The sequence below is a fragment of the Convolutriloba macropyga genome, chromosome 10, assembly GCF_964194025.1.
Source record: "Convolutriloba macropyga chromosome 10, txConMacr16.3, whole genome shotgun sequence".
NCBI classification, from domain to species: Eukaryota; Metazoa; Xenacoelomorpha; order Acoela; family Convolutidae; genus Convolutriloba; species Convolutriloba macropyga.
The window spans coordinates 15,504,317-15,526,783 of NC_134477.1; the positions used below are offsets into that span (position 1 = coordinate 15,504,317).

Genomic DNA, 22,467 nt, shown 5'->3' on the forward strand with positions numbered 1-22,467 from the left:
ACGCGAATTATTGAAGCCATTAAAGTCATTAGCTACTATCTGAATATTATGTATTTTTATGCCAGTTTTTATTTATACTAAATCGACTAAAATAATAATGAAAGAATCAATATGTTCATATGGGCCGCATTTGAAAATCATTGGGATCTGTTATTGCGCGAATGTTCATAATGAAGAGAAAAAGAAACACAAACACACCACTCAAAAAACTTTTATGAAAACGCATATTGCCAAACAAACAAAACATCAGTTACGACATGATATCAGTAGACTTTGTGACTTGTTAAGTAGTGAAAAACAATGAATGGGATGAGACCTCTCAATGATGAGAATAAGTTACAAGTTGAGGAAAACAACAACAAAAACTGAAAAGTTCGAAAAATATTTTTATGATTAATGTATAAAATCAAACATAAAGACTATTCGCTATAAACTGTCTGCTTTGGGTTATATCATTCATTCAATCTTCAAAATCCTCAAATACAAGCCTATGAGACCGGCCAGCGTTTAACGGCTATCTAAAGAAAAAATTTAAGGTGGGTGATTAGCGCTGGAAGTGGCAAACATGAGGGTTTACGGTTAGAATAGGTCTTCACACCATGAAACCTGCCTTCACACCATGAAATTATATCTGACACACTTTCTGTGAATCGCGTACTTAGAAACTGAGGAGGCACAGGGCTATAAGAAATTAATGTCCGGGCTTGACTATTTTATACCGTTTTTGCGGACGCAGAGTCCAATGATCAGACGAAAAAACAGTAGTTCCAAAAATTGCACGAAAAAGATCAGCAGGACAAACAGAATTGCTACAAACTTTGATTGAGAGCAACAAGGATGCTCGTTAAAGTGCGTTCACACATGGTGTTCCGACCCGAGCTCAACTATATTTTTGATATAATTGTCAACCAAATGAAGACATCAAAAACATATTTGAGTTTTAAAACTCGTTACACAACCTAACTACTGATTGAACTTCATAATGCGATGCCTCTTTACAGCGCTCTGGAGGTCTGTCATTAAAAAGACTACGAAATAAAAACTAACAAATAAGCAAAAAACAAATTTTACGGCAAAAACTCAATATATTAATTTTAAAGAACCTAGTAACAACGTCAAAATGCAACCAGGTCAAACCTTAACTACACAAATTTACTCTTTCCTAACTATACTGCAGACGGAAATTTTTCTTGATGAGATTTGGTAACAAGTCGACAAAAAGAAATAATGAGGCGAAATTCAAAATCAATCAACATTTTTGTAAACCAAATAACTTAAAAATCATTAGCTGATTTAAGAATCAAAGTCTTAAAAATCATTAGATGATAAAAAATTACTGATAAATTTGCTAAAAGGTCATTATGAAACCAATGGGACTTGTCTTTGTTGAGTCTAAGCCAAAGGAACGGACCAAAGATGCAGAAAAACTCAAAATATTACAAACAAATTGCGAAAACGCGAATTATTGAAGCCATTAAAGTCATTAGCTACTATCTGAATATTATGTATTTTTATGCCAGTTTTTATTTATACTAAATCGACTAAAATAATACTGAAAGAATCAATATGTTCATATGGGCCGCATTTGAAAATCATTGGGATCTGTTATTGCGCGAATGTTCATAATGAAGAGAAAAAGAAACAAACACACCACTCAAAAAACTTTTATGAAAACGCATATTGCCAAACAAACAAAACATCAGTTACGACATGATATCAGTAGACTTGTTAAGTAGTGAAAAACAATGAATGGGATGGGACCTCTCAATGATGAGAATAAGTTACAAGTTGAGGAAAACAACAAAAACTGAAAAGTTCGAAAAATATTTGTATGATTAATGTATAAAATCAAACATTAAGACTATTCGCTATAAACTCTGCTTTGGGTTATATCATTCATTCAATCCTCAATATCCTCAATTACAAGCCTATGAGACCGGCCAGCGTTTAACGGCTATCTAAAGAAAAAACTGGCAAAATCAAAAATATTTGAGCGAGAAAAGTGTTGAGGCCATTAACAGAAATAACTTTTCAGTAAAAACTTTTCTATTTTCAAATAATTTTGTAACAGCAATGGGATTCTTCTTTTCTTAACAATCTGGCTTTAAAAAATCAACAAATTTGAACAAATAGATTAAAACCACGAAACTTTTTTAGAAAACCCATAGTTTCAACGCCATTAAATTCAATAGCTTTTAAGGGAAGCCAATAAACACGCTACATTATTTCTCGGTGGAACAACAAAGATGTTTGTTTGCATGTATAGGTAAACAATAAGACATTAGAATAAGTCTTATGAGAATGGAAAAAAACAAATACGGACAAAAACCAAAAATTCTATAGAAAAGTGCGAGAACAAAGTGTCGCAGCCAATTAAACCATCAGCTTTTCTCTGAAAACTTTATCTGTGATCCATTAAACGTCTTCTCAAAGCCAATGGGAACCATCAAAACTCAGATAATGTGATAAGATTGCATAAGGAATCAAAATTACGAAGAAGTCTCAAAATAAAAAAAGAATTATGAAACCTCGTGCATTGAAGTCATAAAATAAATAGTTAGAAGATAAAACTGCCAACTACAGAAATTTTTGGCTGCAGTAGGATTGAAGGGGGCCTGTCATTACTTATTTTAAGATCGGTTCAAATTTTTTTCGATGAACTATTTTTAAAGTCTTAACAGCCATTAAGTTCAATAGCTTTCAACGGAACAAAAAAAAACCCATTTGAGTATATAGTTCCTCCCCCCACAAGTGGGGTCTGAACAATTAAAAGCTGGGACAATTATGTTGCAAGCAAAAGTTGATTCCTTCTCAAAATTTTGCTTCTTTCTCGTGGAAAATTTTCTCAGCGCAATTTTCAACCCATTTAAAACGTCATCATCAAACGCGGTTTTTTTTTTTTCAATTTTAGCTCGTAATTTTTAATTTACTTATTCAACTGTAACACGCCATTGTTTGGAAACTATCACCCACTCTTGAGGGTGTTTTGAGGCTGTTTTAATTCTTACGCACATTCAAATAAGTTCCATTAAAACGAAAGATATAAAATAGCTCGAAGGTACAATTGTTGGCCAGATTGTTTCACCACAGATATTACGATTATAGACGACAGGGGAAACTCTATAAAGGAATAAAAATTTTTAATGTTTTTAATATGATTGCTTTACGAATTTTGTACGTTTTCAAAATTCGTGAACGTTTACTAAAGTTGTTAAATATCCAGATTATAATTCTTTCGATCAATCGTACCAGCGGGTAGGTGAGAAAAAAGGCATCAATCTTCATTTCAGATCAAATCTTCAGTTAGTAATTGATACAGCAGCAGCAATTCAAATCAAATTACGAATAAAATACAAATGCTATTCAATCTTGACCTATAATTTTTGAATACAAATGATGACGATTATCGTCATCGCGTCAAAAAAGGAACCCTTTACTTTCCCCTCTGCAAGTAATACGAGTTATCTCGTTTGTTATAAGATGTTTTAAAAATCAATCAATAAAACTGTATTCATTATGCATACAATTGTCGGCCACTTCTTAATACTGAAAGGATCCTACAATAGCATGCAAAAAAACCTGCAGCTGGAAAAAATAAACAAGTTCCACAATTTCATGAACTATTGTGCAAAAATAGATTATGGACAAACATGCTAATTAAGTTAAGAAGATAAATAAACAGTTCGCCCATTTAGCGGCTGAATAGGTCTAAAATTGCTGACCAATTTACCGCCTTCAAGGTCATTCAAATTTCTGAGAAGGTCGAAAAAACTTGATGCAATTGCTATTGGTTCTTTGTACACAATATGCATGACGATTTCGCTGAAGGGCGGAGTTGTTAGAGATCCCTGGTATATAAAGTACTCCGAGACTCCTTGTGGCACCAAACTTTGGAAATCGATCACAGGAATTTTTACTGGTTCTGATTTGGGGTCCATAATTTTAGTGAGGTTGTTGCCAATGAGGTGGTCGATTAAGAACTGGAATTTGGGATCTGTCTCTTTGGATGACTTCATCATGACACCCCAGACAGCAATTTGGTCTACTACTTCTTTCTCCTGGCCTAAAACAACCGGTTGACGGAAAACATGGAGACAATCATATTCTGTGCCACACAGTTACTAGTTACAACGATCAAAGATGAGCGCTAACTACAATAATAGCAGAAGTATTTTCTTAAATAGTTTGAAATAATTTGAATGAGAATCGAAAGAGATAAAACCATACGAGATGAATTTCGTAAAACTGCGAAATTTAAACTAATATCTACGTCCAAAATTGAAGTTATATTCAAAAGAATAGAAAAAATTTAACTCGAATGACAAGCACCTGAAAATTCACCTGGACTTCAAACTACCTTCTGAAACCAATATTGCTTATATCAAAAAACGACTAAATAATTAAGTTATCATTTCGAAATCAAGTCAAACTTATCCAAGAGATAAGTTAATGGTTTTCTATAATACAACTTTTTGTCAGTGGTGTCTTGGGATATGGATGCTTCATTAGTTGCCTTTGAAAACCTACTTTTCTTCTTCGGAAAATAAAACAAATACATTTTTGCGACCAAATGGATTTTATCAAACATTCTATTGTCTTTCCTAATTATGAAAATAAAACGTGTTTAAAAAACCAACGATAACAAAGATTCGGTCATGATTTACATATTGCGAAGAATAGAAACAAAACAAACCGACCACAGAACATGCATTTAACGAGTTGCAGTAATATAATACGTAATATAAAGGTTTCAAATAGTTTTACCAAAGTAGTAGAACAAAAATTGCAAATAAGGGCAAATGTTTACAAAAAATACATCTACATCTGAGGTTCCACGTGCAAGATGTATTCAAATCGTTTCTCATGACCAATAGAAAATTGTGAATCGCATTTAGCATTGTAAACAAGCTTGAAAAAATTTATTTCGACACTAAGTGAATCCGAAGCATCATTTATATTACGTTTAGCTCTAAGTTCTTTTCTGTATCGTTTGCTAGCACGCATAAGTGCCAAAAGCTCTCTGTCAGCCAAAATCTTTCAACCAGACTTGAAAAACTTGTCAATGCTTGCATTTTGATTGTTGTAAGGACACGGATGATAAGTTGATAGCATACAGGTAAAGAGTTCGAATTTCAGCACGGACAAGTAGTCACTGTAATCAAAGCACCACCGCAATTCATCGATAAAGAGTTGTTCTAACCCTCAGACCAAAAACTTCAGGAAAGCAAGCAGGATATCAATGTAAAAAACCAGACAAAACATGCCTTGAGTAAGTTCAATCTGATTCCTCAAGGAAGTTTTGAAGGAAGTTCTAACTATTGCTCGAAGGTCAAGAGAGAAAAACTAAATGTAAATTGTGCATAAGATAAGCTTGAAAGAAGCTCTACTTGTTCAACGTAAACATAGCTAAAGAAATGAATCCACAGGGAGTAAAAAAGAACATAAGATTGGGTTATAAGAGATGCGCAAGTTCGATAATAGTTTAAGACCAGTTGGTGAAATGGTTAGCACACAAGACCTGCAAGTAAGAGATGCTGGTTCGAATCCATTACTGCTCCATTCACAGTAATTTTGCCTGCTTAGACCCTGAAACAACTATTTTTTGTACTTACAGACTCCACTTCAGAGTTGAATATATGAATCACAAAATCGGTAAGGTTATCAAGCAACTAGTAACTATCACGAAACATAATCAAATCCCATTCTAGTAACACCATAATTACTTCTTCTAACTTAGTTAAAAACAAAAACCAAATCCCAGAACCATAATGAAATCCGATTATTTTTAACTCTTTATAATCAAAACTGTCTGACCGGAACAATTTAACACCGCAGGAACGTCGATCATATCATCAGAAGAATTCACGGATCTCGTCCAAACGGGCTGCACTTATGAAAACCACTTATTACTGGAAGGCTGTTTGACAAAGCATTACCTATTTTAACATACATTGGCCTGTATACGAGTAAATTAATTTAAAAACTTAAATTACTTCTAACTTAGTTTAAAAACAAAAACTAAATCACAGAACCAAAATGAAATCCGATTATTTTTAACTCTTTATAATCAAAGCTGTCTGACCGGAACAATTTAACACCGCAGGAACGTCGATCATATCATCACAAGAATTCACGGATCTCGTCCAAACGGGCTGCCCTTATGAAAACCACTTATTACTGGAAGGCTGTTTGACAAAGCATTACCTATTTTAACATACATTGGCCTGTATACGAGTAAATTAATTTAAAAACTATTAAAGAAAAAATAGGCAACAAACAGGAAGCAGAGACGCGTTGTTGATAGATTCAAATTCTTTGTTCAAATCGAAGTGCACAATAGCTTCATGTTCAAGTAACCATCCTAAATCAAATAAGATTCATGCAGGAATGTAGAACGTTCTGTAATTTACGAACGCTTTGCATGAAATCGAAGTTGTCTCGGATTCAGCCGATCCCCTTTATCCTCAGAAATACGAGAACAAGCAAAAAATTTTCAAATATAAAAAATCTCTTAAGTAATGAAACCAGTTGATTGTTTTTGAAATCTGCTCAAGGTTTTTTGTACAGATGTAACATTTGCACACTTTCAAAAATCAGGACATATTTGAGACATAAAAATATCTTTGAATTCAAAATTTATGAAGGCTCATAAAATCAGAGCAGCTTTAAACCTCGCAGTAGTCGATAAATGAAGAGCCGAAATCTAAGTTCTTGAAAAAGGTAGAAGATAACTTTGAATTTCCTCAACGCTCAAATGAAAAATGATCCAATTGCCGCAAATCATAACACATTGTATTTCTGTTTTTGGTTGAAAAAGGACAAGAAAAATGTTAAGATTAGCCTTCTGTATGCCGTCAGAAGGCGCCATCTTTTTGGAGAATATTTCTCTCGAGAAGCAATTTTACCAGTTAAATTTTCGGACAAGGCAAACACCTGATTTGTATCAAATTGTTGTACGCTGTTCAACTGGAATTGAGTGCCAATGTCAAAACAAAGCCTTTTCAAAACTTTCAACCTATTTCTTCTGATTTTACTAGCTTCATTTTTAAAGTTAAAATGCAGTCTGCGACGAATTATATCAGGGGGCTTGTAATCGCTTTCTCCGTTTGTTGTTGAGCAGAGATGAAAAAGTCATAGATGATTGATAAAAATTAAGCACGCAAGTTGTGATACTCCTTAGCAACGGATAGTGCAGTAGCAGGTGATACATAAAGTTCATTCATAAAACGATAATTGTGTAAGCGTGGGTAGTTCCACAATCAATGTCCAAAAGCACAAACTGATAAAAGGTTCGGATAATGATCCCAACACAATCTCTCCAATTTTGAATTCCCGATTATGAGGATGAGAGCAGAAAAACAAAACCCAAAATATTTCTGAGGTAATGAAATGAATAGCTACATCAAATTGCTCATCAGAATGAAGCTTAGATATCGACTTCGACAGTACTTCGAGTAAATTGAAAATAGGAATAACCCATCGGAGAGGTTTGCGTTGCTCAGAGCTTAAGTCGGCCTCATATTTAACCAATACAGCTTCTGTAACACCTAGTCTGGCCTACAACAGCGACCTTTGAGGGTTCACAAGTATAATGCAGAGATTTAGAATCTGATTAATTAAAGCAACACAACACTTTCGCTCTTTGAGATAGAAATTAGGTCAATAGCAGCGATAAAGCATTTTTCATTGCAACTATAATTTCACCATGGTGACCGATTGTTAGATCAAAGCTTGCATCAGTTGTATACGTTTGACCTGTGAGAACATTATCGCTGCTCAAATTAATAAGCCAAATCTTATTAAGAGGTCAGTACGCTTAAATTCTGAAAGAACCCTAGACATCTCACCGAATTAATGCTCAGCAGATTTAAGATTATGAGATTTGCAAGTTTCCAGGATTCTGTCTTTGAAATTGACGTTTTTGCAACCGAAGATTATACTATTGTATTTGCTCAGCCGTTGTTCAATCTGGCAAGACAAAAAGCCATTCAAAATTTTTCAATACGAATAACTGCAGAAATACTTTTTTTCAAAGTCTTTCAACTTAAGCAAACGTTGATTACCATCTTGCGCTTTTCTAATCTTTGCAGTTCGGACAACAGATTGGTCAATAAAGAGGACTTTATTTGCAGGTTTGAACAATAACAATCAGCACGATTGTCATTTGCTTTATCAATTTCACTAATGAGTTCAAACTTTTAGCATCTCTGCGAGATTGCTCCAGCTGAATTTCAGCAAAGACTGATAGCGTCTGCTGCTCATTTTCCTATGAATTTGTAAATCCTTCTGCGTTAGAATTCGAGAGTTTCAACTGACTAGATACAAACTATAAGTGGCAAGTGAATGCAGTAAAAACATGAGGTTACGCAAACTTTTGTCTCGACAAGACCATTGGTTTTTGTACATTACAAATTTTCAGCTAACTGAAGATCGTGTAGCCAACATTGTTAACTATTCCTGGAATCCAGACCTCACTGCAGAGAAACCAAGAGAAAAAGTTTAAGTCTCACGCTCAAAAGAAAAATGAAAAAAAAAAACGTAAAATTGAATCAATTCTACGCAGAGAATTGCCATGTCTGAATTAATAACCATATTTGAAGTTTGAGCTATTTTTGGATGAATCTACTTGATCTACCTGAGCTGGTAGATATTAGTTTAGCATGAAAGGGATCAAAAAATTCCCGTTGTAGACAACGGGCTACCCAAAATTTAAAAATCCAGTTCTTCCAAGCAGGTCTGGCACTGAAACACTAATTCATTAAACAGCAACAACGTGATGTTTATTTTACAACAATTACTCTTTAATATACGTCAAAATATACAAAGGATTAAGACAACTAGGAACTACTTAGACTGGTGTTGAAAATCCTGACATATCAATTAGTAAAATTAAAACATACGTAATCTAAACCAGTCCTACCTTTGAATAAAGGAATTTCTCAACTAATTCTCAACTACTGGACACCCGCATGCACGAACATAACACACATTCACACCATATTATGAAACGTTCTAAGGAAATCAAGGTCAAGGCTCTTAAACTGACCACCGGTATTGAAATGCGTTGATTGAAGCTTTTTTCTTTTTAATTCAGAAAACACTTGAAAATTTAGTTTTCAATATTCCATATTCAATAGTTCCAACTTCCATATTTATTAGTGGGATTAGAACATGCCAGCCTGGCTTTTTTGTCTTGTCATCTTTAGTCAACAGCAATCTTTTGGATACAATCATGGCATCATTTAACTGGGCAGCAGTAGAAAAACTCGATCCTTGAAAAGACTTCACAATTATTGTTTATCTAATGTTTTCACTTTTCTGACCCTTTCGTGCTTACTTGAAGTATTATAACTTCCCCAAGAGACTAGAAAGCATCACAATTAAATTGTACACTATGGAATCAACGTGGTTGAACTCAAGAGGCATTTCTAACGAAGACATCCGATAAAGTGTGTTTCAGCACAAACCAGTCATAATCAGATCCTGAAAAACACGATAATCTTTTTCTCCATTTTTTTTATCCCGAAAAAGCAATCATTTAGCAAGCAAAATCTCAATAGAAAAACTAGATAACGTTGCAAATGCTTCCAAATGTGAAACTAACTACATGGTTAATCTTGACGGACAAATGTTAGCACTAATTTCAGTTTTCAAAAAACTACTGCATTTTCCAACCGTGAGAGCGCAAAAGAGCCTTACAAAATTTTTTTTCGAATACAGTTCCTTTAAGTCAATCCAGATTCAAAAAACTATACTTGATACCTATTAAAAATATCCGCCATCTAAAGGCTCAGGCTACATACAAAAATCATATCAAACTTGAACAAACACATCCAAAATTTCATTATTTTACTAACCGAAATGTTTCTCATTCTTTTAAAAAAAAAGAAAAAAAGAAAAGAAAAAGAAAAAAATAGGAAAAGGTTAGCATCTGAGACCGATTGCTAGCTGCAGAATATTTCCTTTAACTTGAATATTAAAAAGTTTATCAATGTTTGATGAGGTTTCATTTTTCTCTCGTCTCTGATCTTTCTAATTTGCCAGTTAGAAAATGGCTGTTAAGAAATGTTTCCTTGGAAAGTTTTTTTCCATCAAATAATCTTAAAAATAGACCGGAATTCGAACTGTCGTAAATTTTTATCAATTTTGTGAAATGCAACCAATCGTACACCAGCTGTTTTTCTCGTTTTCTTTTACTCACTACCAGTTATATTTACAATTTGAGAACAGCACACATTATTGATTCTTTAAGAAATTCTTACGCACAAAAAGATATGATTGAAAGAACTGGCAATTGCAAAAAAAAGTAATTTTGGAATAATTTCCTTTTCATATGAAGTTTTTGTTAAACAGAATTTGAAAGACAATCTTCCGTATCTTCTTGACTTGAACATAGCTTATGCTTATAGCCTGAAAAATATCAAGTGAAACTTTCGTTGCAAAATAGTTTCCAATTCTAGTGTTTGTAAGAAAGAAAATTAACAATTATTGACCCTAAATAGTCGCTTCAGAATTTAGGAGCTTCTCAATGTTCAATGTATAACTGAGGATACGCATCTTTGATAAACCAGTTTTATCTTTTCACATTTTATTTTTTGTTTAGGGACTGGAACATTACCAATCGTCCTTAATTTCACTATATTTGCTAGCACTATACTACGTCAATCATGAGATATCAGGATCTGTCGAGGACTTACCGGGTGCCCATTTGAACACAAAGTGTATCTCCCCTTCGTGTTTCTTCCCATCTAGCAAGTGTTCACACCCACAGTTGCCCCAGTGAGGTCCCCAGTGGCAATGGAAGTGGTCAAGGATATAGCGACCTAAACAAATAAACACTGATTCAAATATGCCAACCGAATATGCTCTTCTAAAAGCTGAGAATATACCTTTCTAATATATTTAGTGGCACAATTATAAACAATTGTAGCTGTTCCTCTATTTTGAAATTTCAGCAGCTGATAAAAATTTTTAATTGAAGGGACTGCTATGTTGAAACCAGCTTCTAAACAGATCGATTTTAACCCATCAAAAACCAAATTTCTCACTGAAGCTGCTGATTGCAGATACATAAAATGAAGCCGAGGCCGATTTCTTGAGTTTACTTGACTATAAAACCGAAGCATTCAGGACCGCCCCAAATATATTTCTACATGCTGTTTAATATCCACAAAGGATATTCTAAATTTATGAAATCTATTTGCGAGAAATCAATTTCATGCTCAAATATTTTGTTCAAGCAAAGAATGATTTCGCAATTGCTGACCTTCAAGCATGCTTCCTGACAGTTGCCACTTGACATTAGAGGGTGGCGTCACATTGATTGTATGTCCATTATTACACACACTCCATTCGTCAGAGAGGTTCCCTTCAATCAACTCCAAATTGAACATGGGTAGCCATTTCTTAACCGCTTCACGCTCTTTAATGTCAATAGGCGACTGTCTTTTCCCATTTTTGCTAATTGGAAACTGCTCGGGCCATTTGTGCTGCGTTTTATGCGACCAAGAATTGTCCAGTTTCATAATGTGATCGTTTAAAGTTTTGCTGGTACAGAATCGAAACTGCTTCAAAGTTGGCAGACTTGAAAGTTGACGATGTAAGAGTGAAGATTGTCTAAATAGCAACCGGGTAAAATTTTGATGTAATTGTTTGCAAGTTAGGTTAAAAGGATAGAGCATGGCCCACGCCTGAAAGTTAATTGAACACATTCGGTTAGTTTTATCACAGATTGTGCCAGTCATAGCAACAAAAATACTTTGAATAGAAACTCCGGTTTTGAGTCAACTGCAACTCGGTTAGTTTAAATTGAGGTTGAGCCAAAACAGAGATGAGTCAAGTCTTTCTAAAGAGACCTACCGCACACTTGACCAGATAATAGGAAAGAAAATATCATAAACAAACCTATCGCTTAGCATATTTAACGCTATATTTTGTTCTGGAAAAGCCTTTAACGAGATCACAAAATGCTACATCTTCATATTAATAACCCATAAAAACAAATCTATTAATAAGAGAAAATGGCTTTAAATTAAACTTAAAAGTTTACCACAAATTGAGTCAATTACTCAATCCCATTTTGACGTGATAAAACAACGGCGCAAAAAGCGGATTTTTGAAAAATATGAGGGTCATATATCTCGTTAAAAATTTACAAATTCGAAAATAACATCAAAACAATCTCCACTATCTTCTTTCCATTTAGGTAGACTTAAGTGATGATTTCTTGAGTAAGCTGTATTTTGTATCTGTAGCAACAGAAAATCAATTGGCAAGTAATGCAATTCTGGTTAAAATTTTCAAAATTTAGACAATTTACAGGAAAATTGGAATAAATTACTCAAACACTTGAGCAGTAAAAATCAAAAAATTTTGGCAGTTTTGCGACATTTTTCAGCGAAAACATTGCTGGCAGATCACCAGAAAACAGACGCGATAGCTTCGTAGATATTCAGTCTCAAAAAGATAGTAAAAACACCGAAAAGAAATCTCTATTAAATACTGAAATATTATATTTTGATTTATAATCTGTATAACTTATGGCTGCTTCTATTAGCTGCTCTGGAAAAACATTTATTTAGAGCGGCACATACTCAATTGACCTTATCACTTCGAATTAAAGTAAACGAAAGTCAATTTGAGAGAGGAAGTCATTTTTGAGAGAGAGAGAGGAGAGAGAGAGAGAGAGAGAGAGAGAGAGAGAGAGAGGCAAGTCACGTGTGTACTAAAACTTAATCACACAAATAAACAAAACATTTCACTCCCCTAAGAGTAAGGCATGACGTCACGCACGCAATTGAAACAAAAAGATATTAGGAGATCATGACGCCATATGATCGTAACAAAAAACCTGTTGACGAAAAAGGCGATAAGGCAAATAATAGCCCCAGCTATCGCTTTGCGGCTATTAACAAACTACCTAAATACACGCAATCATTTCATGGCCAATATTTTTGCGTAAAAGTCATGTTTAATACACTTACACACGTTACCAAATTTTGGCTACCAAGTATTGACTAGTTGTTATAACTTTTTGAGAGTAAAGAAGTAGGTATTAATAGACTTAATCGTAATAGATTTAATCAACGGGCATGGGGATTTGAAGGTCGATCACAAACCGACACATTCGCAAAAGTATAGGCAAAAAATGAATCACTGCTCTATATTATGAAACTTTTATCACATTTTCTTGGTTCCCAGAACAGTCTGCGCCATTTCTTTCAGATTTTTGATGTTTAGCCTCTGAAAACACTTAAGCAATTTCAAACGATTGCAAAATTTAGCAACAGATATTCAACTGGAAAAACTTTATTTCTTTTGGTCGACTTGTGCATCAAAATCACATGGGTTGCTGAGATCTTAAGTTCCAGATTTGCTAACTCGTTGTAAGTATGAAATAAGACCAACGCTTCGATTAATTTCCGCTGGAAAATATAGGTTTATTGCAGTTTTGCCAAAAAATATTGCAGCTTTGATTTCTTTTTACCTCGTAAGACCTGTCCGCTTAACATATAGCCAACATGTAAGAAAATCAAATGATCAATTTTTTCTACTGTAAGCTTTTTGTAAATAGTAGAAAACATGACGAAAAACGTCGAAATATATAAAAATGTTGAGAAAAATGTGGAGTATATAAATTTATTGTCAGGTTTGTCATGAGCCTTGGGTACATTTTGAAGAGAATTTAAATGGTATTGTGTATTAGATTTAGAAAGTTACCTGGAATTTGAATATTTCTAAGGGTATTGACTAAAAGGACAACTTCTATTACGAACAACGAACAGCTATTGATCTGCCCCTATTACCACATTCATTTTTACATATGATTGAAAAGGTTTGTTTTTCTTTTAATTATTCTTTTGATTAGCAAAATTCCAGCGCATTTTCCAACATTAAAGAGGTAAAAAACATTCCAATGGGTATAGTTTTCTTTTACTGTGAAAGCGCTGAAAAAAAAAATTGCCACAATTATTACTGCTATAAATTTCTAGATTTCATTACTTGAATAAATTTTTTCTTTTCAGAAAACAAAATTTTTGGTTAAAAGATATTGCTTCATGATTTCTACGTAATAGAAAACTATATAATTTTAAATCTTTTTCGAAATATCCACAATCATTTGACCAATTCCAAAAAAAACATTGCACTGAAAACGCTTAGAAACTAATTCAAACAGATAACTTTTCCAAAAATACGAGTCTCTTGAAGTTCAAATGTACCATTTTCGCGGTAAGTATCACAATCGAATGAACAAAGATGAGGTTAATTCCTTCCACCATTAAGTAAGTTTTGATTAACAGTGTTGCCAGAATGTAGGGAAATTCAGATCAAGTTTGGGTCGCTCACGATTTACAACATCAATCATAAAAAAACTCGAAACGATTAAGATTCAAAATGACTATTTAACGGCTCGTTGTATAGAGCGACTTATTGACAAAGTTGCATTTGACATATGCTAAGATGTTTTTACATTGATCTAAACTGGAGCAAATTTCCAAAGTCTTTAGGCGTCTTTCCAACGAATTCCAGTTTTCCGGTCAATAGCAATCTATTAACTTTTGAATATCAAAACGTTCAGTGCTTTGGTAATAAGATAGTTTTCGTAATAATATAGTTTTGGTAAAAAGGTTTGGTAACGTTCAGTTATGGTAATAAGATAAAGCCTATGGAAATTGCAAATCTTCTAAATTGCAGATTTTCTACTCTAGGGGAATTCATTCGCTTGCAACAAACAACATTCCTCCTAAATCTGCTCCGAGAAAGTGTTTCAAGTTCCTATATATAACAACCAAGGAAACAAATGTGCTCATAGATTCAATGAATACAAGTAAACCAGTCGGTCCTTCAAAAATACCAGCTTGGGCAATAAAAGACGCTAAAGCAGCGCTAGCGGAACCACTATGTTATCTCATTAATCAGTTCATTACAGAAGGAAAATTTCCAGGAGATCTTAAAAAAGCTTGTGTAACTCCACTCTTCGAAAAAGGAAATCCCGAAGACTCACTCAATTATAGGCCTATTTCTGTCACTTCTGCTTTGTCAAAAATTTTTTGAAAAGGCGTTCAGTTCACAAATCACAAGTTTCCTAGAAAGGGAGCAATTATTGTCGATTAGTCTTATTACTTAATGCAATAGTATTAAGTCATCTACATTATTCCGCTCTAATTCTGATAGGGTTGCAAAAGTCATTACTCACAACTTTAGAAAAACAATTGAATTGGGGAATAAATTTTTAATAGGAGAAAATACGATCGGTCTACAGATCTCAAACTTCGCAACAAAAGATTACCAGTTTCTTTCTCTTGAAATATTATTGCTAAAAATATTTTTTTCGCGTACTCAGCAACGATCTTCGAGCATATAAAATTGAACCTCTCTCTAACATGAGAATAAAACAACATGACAGGTCAAAAAAATAACGTTCGATATACGAAAGAACAAAAAGTTTTTAACTGATTCTTTTATTGCATAAGCCATTCCAATTTATAATAGTCTGCCTTTTAATATTAGACGGAAAACAACCTCGAAAGCTTCCTTAAAAAAAGAACTGAAAGAATATTTTTGGAAAGAATTTTTGAAGGACCCAAAAGTAACTGATATAAAAGATGACATTGAGAGTATTAGATTTTAATTTTACTCTTTAGTCTTCATGATGTACATATAAAATTGTGAGAACATTTTATGCTCGCATTTTAGGCCATTTTTTACTAATGTAAGGTCAAATTTTTAGTTAGGTAAATTAATGATTTTATAATTTTACATAATGTTATATTCTTAACTTTACATTGCCTCTTTTACCATTTGCTTTTTATTCTTATGTGTACCAGAGGAAATTAACGTTCTTTTTTTCAGTGTGAAATGCTATTGATTGATCTTAATTTTGATCCTCAAAATGATCTTCAGTGCATATTCACCAATTTACGTCTCTTTATCATGCAGCACTATCATCCGTCAACATTGTTCACAACAAAATGTACGAGAAGATTCAATGCATGTTTTCGACTTATTACTGTCAAGTTACGGATAATGTTCGAGTGTTGAGGGTAGAACCTAATCTCAACTGTGTATTATAAACTTAACCTGCCTAAGAATCCTCGCTCTGTTTGTTAACCGCAAACTTGGTCAGATAGATTTAAAAAGATTAACTAATTACATTTCAAAACTGTTCAATTTCATCAGTAGTAGTCCCTTCTTAGAACCCCTAATAGATATGTAGCTGAAACAGTTGACTCAGTGAAACTACTGAAAAAATGGTTGACAAAAGAAATATCAGTTTGCATGAAATATTACAATTAAACGCTCATGCTTCCAAATTGATGTTCACTTTATAGGCAACCCATTTGATTTGTTAACCTGGTATAAGCAATAGATTATAGATATCAATCGCTAGCTGAAAAATTCAACATAAACCCAGTTTACTAATTTTTGCAGCAGAAAACTATCAAAAAATGAAAAAATGTACACACAAGTAGCTGCAAAAATGTCTTCACTTGAGGGGAATTTTAATTTTGAGTACAAAAATTTTCAAATTCTATAAAAATTTGAAGTTCCAATTTCCAAAAACCAAAACTTTGCGATGTTTATTTCCCATTACCATATCCTGAAGAAAGAATAATCTACAATAGCCACAATTAACGTCTTTTCGAGATGTCAGGACGCCTGTACAAATTTACATGAAGCTTTATTTAAATTTTTAGTTTAAATTTCTTCTTCCATAGTCCAAACCGGTTTCGTTTTCATCTTCTGTGGTAACAGTATTTATTGTTTGAGTGAACTATCTTAAATATTGTAGCATATATAAATAATTAGGAAAATAACCTCCAGTTAAATTTTACAGCTTCTTGTCGCTTTGAACTTTAGAGCAAAGAAGATCTAAACATATCCTTGCATATGTAATAACTGATGGTATCCAATCATAACATATTTTTTAAAGAAAAAAACTTGAATGCATGTCATGCCTAGCTTCCCATGAGAGTAGAAGTCATTTTTACAAAAAAAGCATACGTATGCCAGATGAGCTATGATAGGATGATTCGATTCACATATGCTCTGCTGTTCATGACTTACTTTGACTCACGTGCGACCCTTGCTTTGACTAGTACTATTGGTCTACTTTGATTTAGAGATCGCCGCTTTTTGTTTTTTTTTTTCATTTTATTAGACCAAATATTTCATAATTCTACGGTAAATCTCTGCAACAAATATGATATCGAAGCTTTTGCCAACAAATTTGGAGAAGCAAAACAATGGGTTTCAAAACGTTTCACACGGCCCGCGTTGAATTCTTTTAAAATTCAATTGCTTTTGAAGATACACCTAAAATTTATAAATAGTTGCTATTGAGTCGCTCTTGTAGTAGTAAGAAGACAACAGATGCACTGAACATTACAATCCTTAATGTTGATTTCAAATACCAAAAAATTTAGTTGCCACAGATTTTTGTCAAATATATTTTTTAAAAACACCGGTTTCTCTCAAACTTGACTATTTAATCTCAGCATACCAAAATCTTTAATACCTCCACATATTGGGGCCCATTTTAAAGCTCTTCTGTAATATGTATCTAAGGCATACTATAATCCTACAGACTGAAATTTGCAGTAACAATTGCTAATATCTCTATTCCATTTGCAACTTAATTAAAGCTAAGTTGAATCAATAAGTTGCAAACAGAATAGACATATTAGCAAATGTTACTGCAAATTTCAGTATGAAAGATTTTAGTATGCTTAGATACATCTGACAGAAGAGCTTTAAAATGGGCCCCAAAATGCGGAACTTCAAAATAAACTTTTATTAGAAAGTATCCCTCGAAATTTTAGAACATTTTAGAAAGGACTAAAACAATGTAATATCAGCCAGAAAATCTTAGCCTCTATCATATAATAGTAATGCACGTTTCCGAGTCACAGTCAAACTCAGATTGTTGTTGAGATTATTGTTTTCAAAATCAGAAAAATGTCGGCGGATCAAAAGCCTACTTGGAAGAAATGAATGAAAAAAGGTAGAAAATAACCGAATTGCGCTGTAAGCATTGTGTTGAAACGACGTGTAGCTTTCTATCTCGTCTACTGAAAACTGATGGTCTCATGGGATTGAGAGTGGATTTTAGCATTCTTAAAGAAAAGGGGAATCAAATGCAGAGCCAAAGAAACAATTCAAGTTTATTGTCGACCAATAAAGATTTGAATTGAAAGTAATAATCGCACTGTACTCTCAGCGCACTTTTTTATTTGACGTTTATAGTGAATTGTCAATATTATTATCACTGTTCAAAATGACAGCGACATCAATTATGCAGGAAGAAATATAGGCGTCAAACTGGAAATAGTTTACAACAATTTACCTGTGAAACAGTGTCAAAAGAGACCAACAGGACTGAAAAAAAAACTAAAAAAACAACTGTATGAACAAAAAATACTCATCTTCTTTCCCGTTCCCTAGTTTTCTATTGTAACTTTAGCAGGCGGAAGCGAAAACCGCAGTAGACTGCAGTTTAGCTGGACTTTGTAATCCAGTGTCTTTTTAACTAACAATATATCTCTCCAATAAATATAAGAATATATAAATAACACGCATTAAGCTTGCACGTAAAATGAATCCCAATAAAACAGCTAAAAGCAACGCATAAACAGATTACTTACCAATTTATTTCTCCCTCGCAGACTGTTTATAGGAGGAAAAGTTCCGTGTATTGGATTGGAAACAGGAAAAGCACAGAAGAAAGTGGGTATATTCTGGCACTATAGAGCTAAGGTGCTACAAACGAATGCTACGCAATTCCACCCGTGTATGAAGTGCCGCAATGCTCATTTTAATGTTGTACACGGAGTGCGTAATGAAATCAGAGAAAATCAGATACATAAAAGGGGACTCTCTCGTCTCAACCCCACCTCCCCCTCCCCATTCAAACCCATCATAACGGCATATTCATGGTAAATGGAGTGGGTGGGGATATATTTTCTTACGGCATATTCATGGTAAATGGAGTGGGTGGGGATATATTTTCTTACGAGCCGAAGAGGGGGATATAAAAGCTAGGGGGGGGGGGGTAAAATGGGAGAGGCCCCGAGAGGGAACTCGACACTCGCCTCAATTTACGAAAGAGCGTTTGAAGGTACTTGATACAACTGATTATCAGTTCTGTCTATAGCTTTTTCTCCAAAATCCTTACGTGATAAAAGCAAGACCTGTAACAAGATGTATCTCAAAATCAAATTGTAATCGTTTCAGCCGGTATCAGTTAAATTCTAATTCCGCCTTCAAAATTACTATCCTTCTCAGAAAATGATATACTATCGGATATTTCTGAAAGATTCAATTTCGAGTTCCTAGGGGAAATGTCTTTATTCAATCATAAATATCATTTCAAACATTTCGTGTAGTTCACTGGCGGCGAACCCATGAAGTTCTTTAAAAACGGGAAAATTTAGATTCAATTGTTTATTTGAATGATAGGATAAATCAAAACAACTTGGTGAAACCTATTTTGATTTGTAGAATTTTTTCAGAAATATGTTTGTTCAACACTGAAGCGGTTGTCGGAGTGGATTTAGACGGCTTTAAAAGACTAAAGGGCAGTAAAATCAAACTTCATTTTGCGGAAAGTTTGGCAATTGAAAAACTTAATTGCATCAACCTGCCGATTTCTAAAATTAGAAAACTTCGGCACATAAAATACCATACGTACCAAAAAATAGTTCTTAGTATATCTTAAAACGATACAAGGAACTAATCATTTAGGGTGATCCAATTTTAGTTCATTTTAGTTTAGCTGAGTGTAAGCGTTTAAACATTAATGCAGTTCGTGAAGAATCATTAGAATAAACATTTATACATTTCATTTTATTCTAACATTCATCTAATTCATACCAACTTTTCGAAGTATTGCTAAAAACCAGTTTAAGAGTATGGAACATCCATTTCAATTCACATGTTTTGAAATATTGGTTACTGAAATAATCAGAATTACAGCTTCATTTTCTTCGAGTCGAAAGCAATTATGACTCTTTTCAGTAGCACGTTTCGATATCTTAGTTCCCACTACAAAGATTACTTAGTCCTGACATAGAGCAATCTCTAGACAAGTAGAAGATTTGCAAGTGATTCCGGGCCCGCACCGCCCCTGCATAATCTCGGCTTCAAGAAAAACTTTAAAAGCAAAACAAAGATAAATAGAAGTGAACATTTAATTGTCCGACTCTATCTGTTCGAGAACAAGGGTACAATCTATTTAGTTGTTCTTTGTAAGACTTTTTCAAGAAATTCAAATTCTAATATTCAACAAAATCTTGACGAAAGTGTATTACTGTAGCAGCTGTTTTCGACGAACAAAATCAATAGCTATATGGCCATGATCAGTGGCAACACTGGCACCTTAAAAAGCATCTTAAAAAGATCAGCTTCCCAAAGCAGTTACCTCCCGATGAGACTCAACCGTAGATGAAGACCATAACCTTGCCCAATACATCCTAAAGGTGCGCTAATTTACACCTACAACCAATCGCAGACATCAGCTACGTTTACGATTTGATCAGAAAGTGAGAAGGCACGCGGTCATTATTCTCCAACACTCTCCAGCGCTCTGATTGTCACGAAGTGAGAGGGGATTTAAACTCTGAAAACCGTCCTCCGCGCTATAAATTAATGTCTCCTAAAAAGGTGTTAGGACAAAATACCCAATGCCAATATACCGAATTTGGCAAAAAGCCCAAAATACACCTAATATTTTATCCTAAATTACCCGAACGATTATTTAGCATATTTAGCTAGTGCCTTTGGCCATGACTCGTAGGCCATGGCCATGCCTCAGCGGCCCGTGGGTCTTGATATGAAACTACCACAACCGAACATAAATATATTTAAAATACAGCATACTAACTTGCAATCGGATTATTGAACCAAACGATCAAAGGGAATAAGTTTGGTACAATGGCATTGACTATATTGTCATGTAACCCCTTAAATAGTTTCGGTGAACCGCATACTTAGAGACTATCGAGGCACAAGGCTCTAAGAGAACTTAATATCCACCGAAATTCATCTGTTATCCAGTTTTTGAGTACTAAAAAGAATTTCATAAAAAATAATTTCGCTTGATAGCAATTAAACGTATAAAAGAAAAATGTTCTTAATGTCCTTGTCAAATGTATCTAAAAATATTATCATTTTCAAGCATGCAGAGCAACACCCATTCGTACAAAAAGCAAACGGACTCATAAATTTGATTGATTACGTGACTTCCGTTTGGTTCAAGTTGTCTGTTATGGCTTCCACGCAACTGTCAACCGTCTGCCAGGATATAGAAATGAAAATTTGACTATATTTTCATGTGTCGAAGCTGAGATTTGTTTAGCGCTACGTATATTTTTTTAGATTGTCTAAGTTGGCTGTCAATCACATTGACATTGATGGCACATAATTCTTGAGCTGGTTCTTTTTGTTGACGGACCGAAGTTTGAAGTTCTTAAACCAGTCCAAAAATTTTTGTAAAATTAACCCACTATGACCAACTTTCGTATATCGATAAGTTATAAATTAATTTTGCAGGCCGGAAAAAAATTCCTCCTTTTTTACTAAAAGTTTTTGAAACAATGGTCAATTTTTCATGCAACAACCATCTTTTCGCTCTATTTGTCAGTTTTCTGGTATATCCCATAAATATTCGGGGTTGAACGTTTTGTACCTTCTAATACTGAAAAATATATTTTAGTGAGTAAAAAACTATTTTCGTCATAACCGTTTAGAGAAAATTAATTAATTTCATTTTACGAAACCGTTGCGAACCTTTTTTGGGTTTGAATATAACATGTTCACTACATTGAGTAAATGTAAAATAATTTCAAACGCACAATTAAAAAGAACCTACTGTAAATAATTGATAATAAACGCTTTACTTGTAAAAATGTGCCACCAATGTCAAAGTAAAGCGTATATTATCAATTATTTACAGTAGGTTCTTTTTAATTGTGCGTTTGAAATTATTTTACATTTACTCAATGTAGTGAACATGTTATATTCAAACCCAAAAAAGGTTCGCAACGGTTTCGTAAAATGAAATTAATTAATTTTCTCTAAACGGTTATGACGAAAATAATTTTTTACTCACTAAAATTTATTTTTCAGTATTAGAAGGTACAAAACGTTCAACCACGAATACTTATGGGATATCCCAGAAAACTGACAAATAGAGCGAAAAGCTGGTTGTTGCATGAAAAATTGACCCTTTTCAAAAACTTTTAGTTAAAAAGAGGAGGAATTTTTTCCCGGCCAGCAAAATTAATTTATAACTTATCGATATACGAAAATTGGTCATAGTGAGTTAATTTTTCAAAAAATTTTCGACTGGTTTAAGAACTTCAAACTTCGGTCCGTCAACAAAAAGAACCAGCAAAAGAATTATAGTAGGCTGAACGATAACGATTAGTTCATGTGATTCCTCCTTGTTCTATTAAGTAACCTCTACGT

At 33.8% G+C, this 22,467-nt stretch overlaps 1 protein-coding gene across 2 annotated transcripts; it reads right to left on the bottom strand.

Annotated features, from left to right (window-relative positions):
- Positions 1–3,267: 3,267 nt before the first annotated feature.
- LOC142348311 (carbonic anhydrase 2-like) lies at positions 3,268–18,820 on the bottom strand. 2 transcript variants are annotated; one of them, XM_075399614.1, is made up of 4 exons: positions 18,645–18,820; positions 11,267–11,616; positions 10,698–10,823; positions 3,268–4,063 (listed from the first exon to the last, which is right to left on the bottom strand). In XM_075399614.1, exons 2-4 carry the CDS (start codon positions 11,523–11,525, stop codon positions 3,663–3,665), a joined length of 786 nt encoding a protein of 261 aa, XP_075255729.1. In that variant the 5' UTR covers positions 11,526–11,616; positions 18,645–18,820; the 3' UTR covers positions 3,268–3,662. The 2 variants fall into 2 exon arrangements, with proteins under 2 accessions (XP_075255729.1, XP_075255728.1); XM_075399613.1 differs by lacking the exon at positions 18,645–18,820 and having other exon boundaries at positions 11,267–11,722.
- Positions 18,821–22,467: the final 3,647 nt, after the last annotated feature.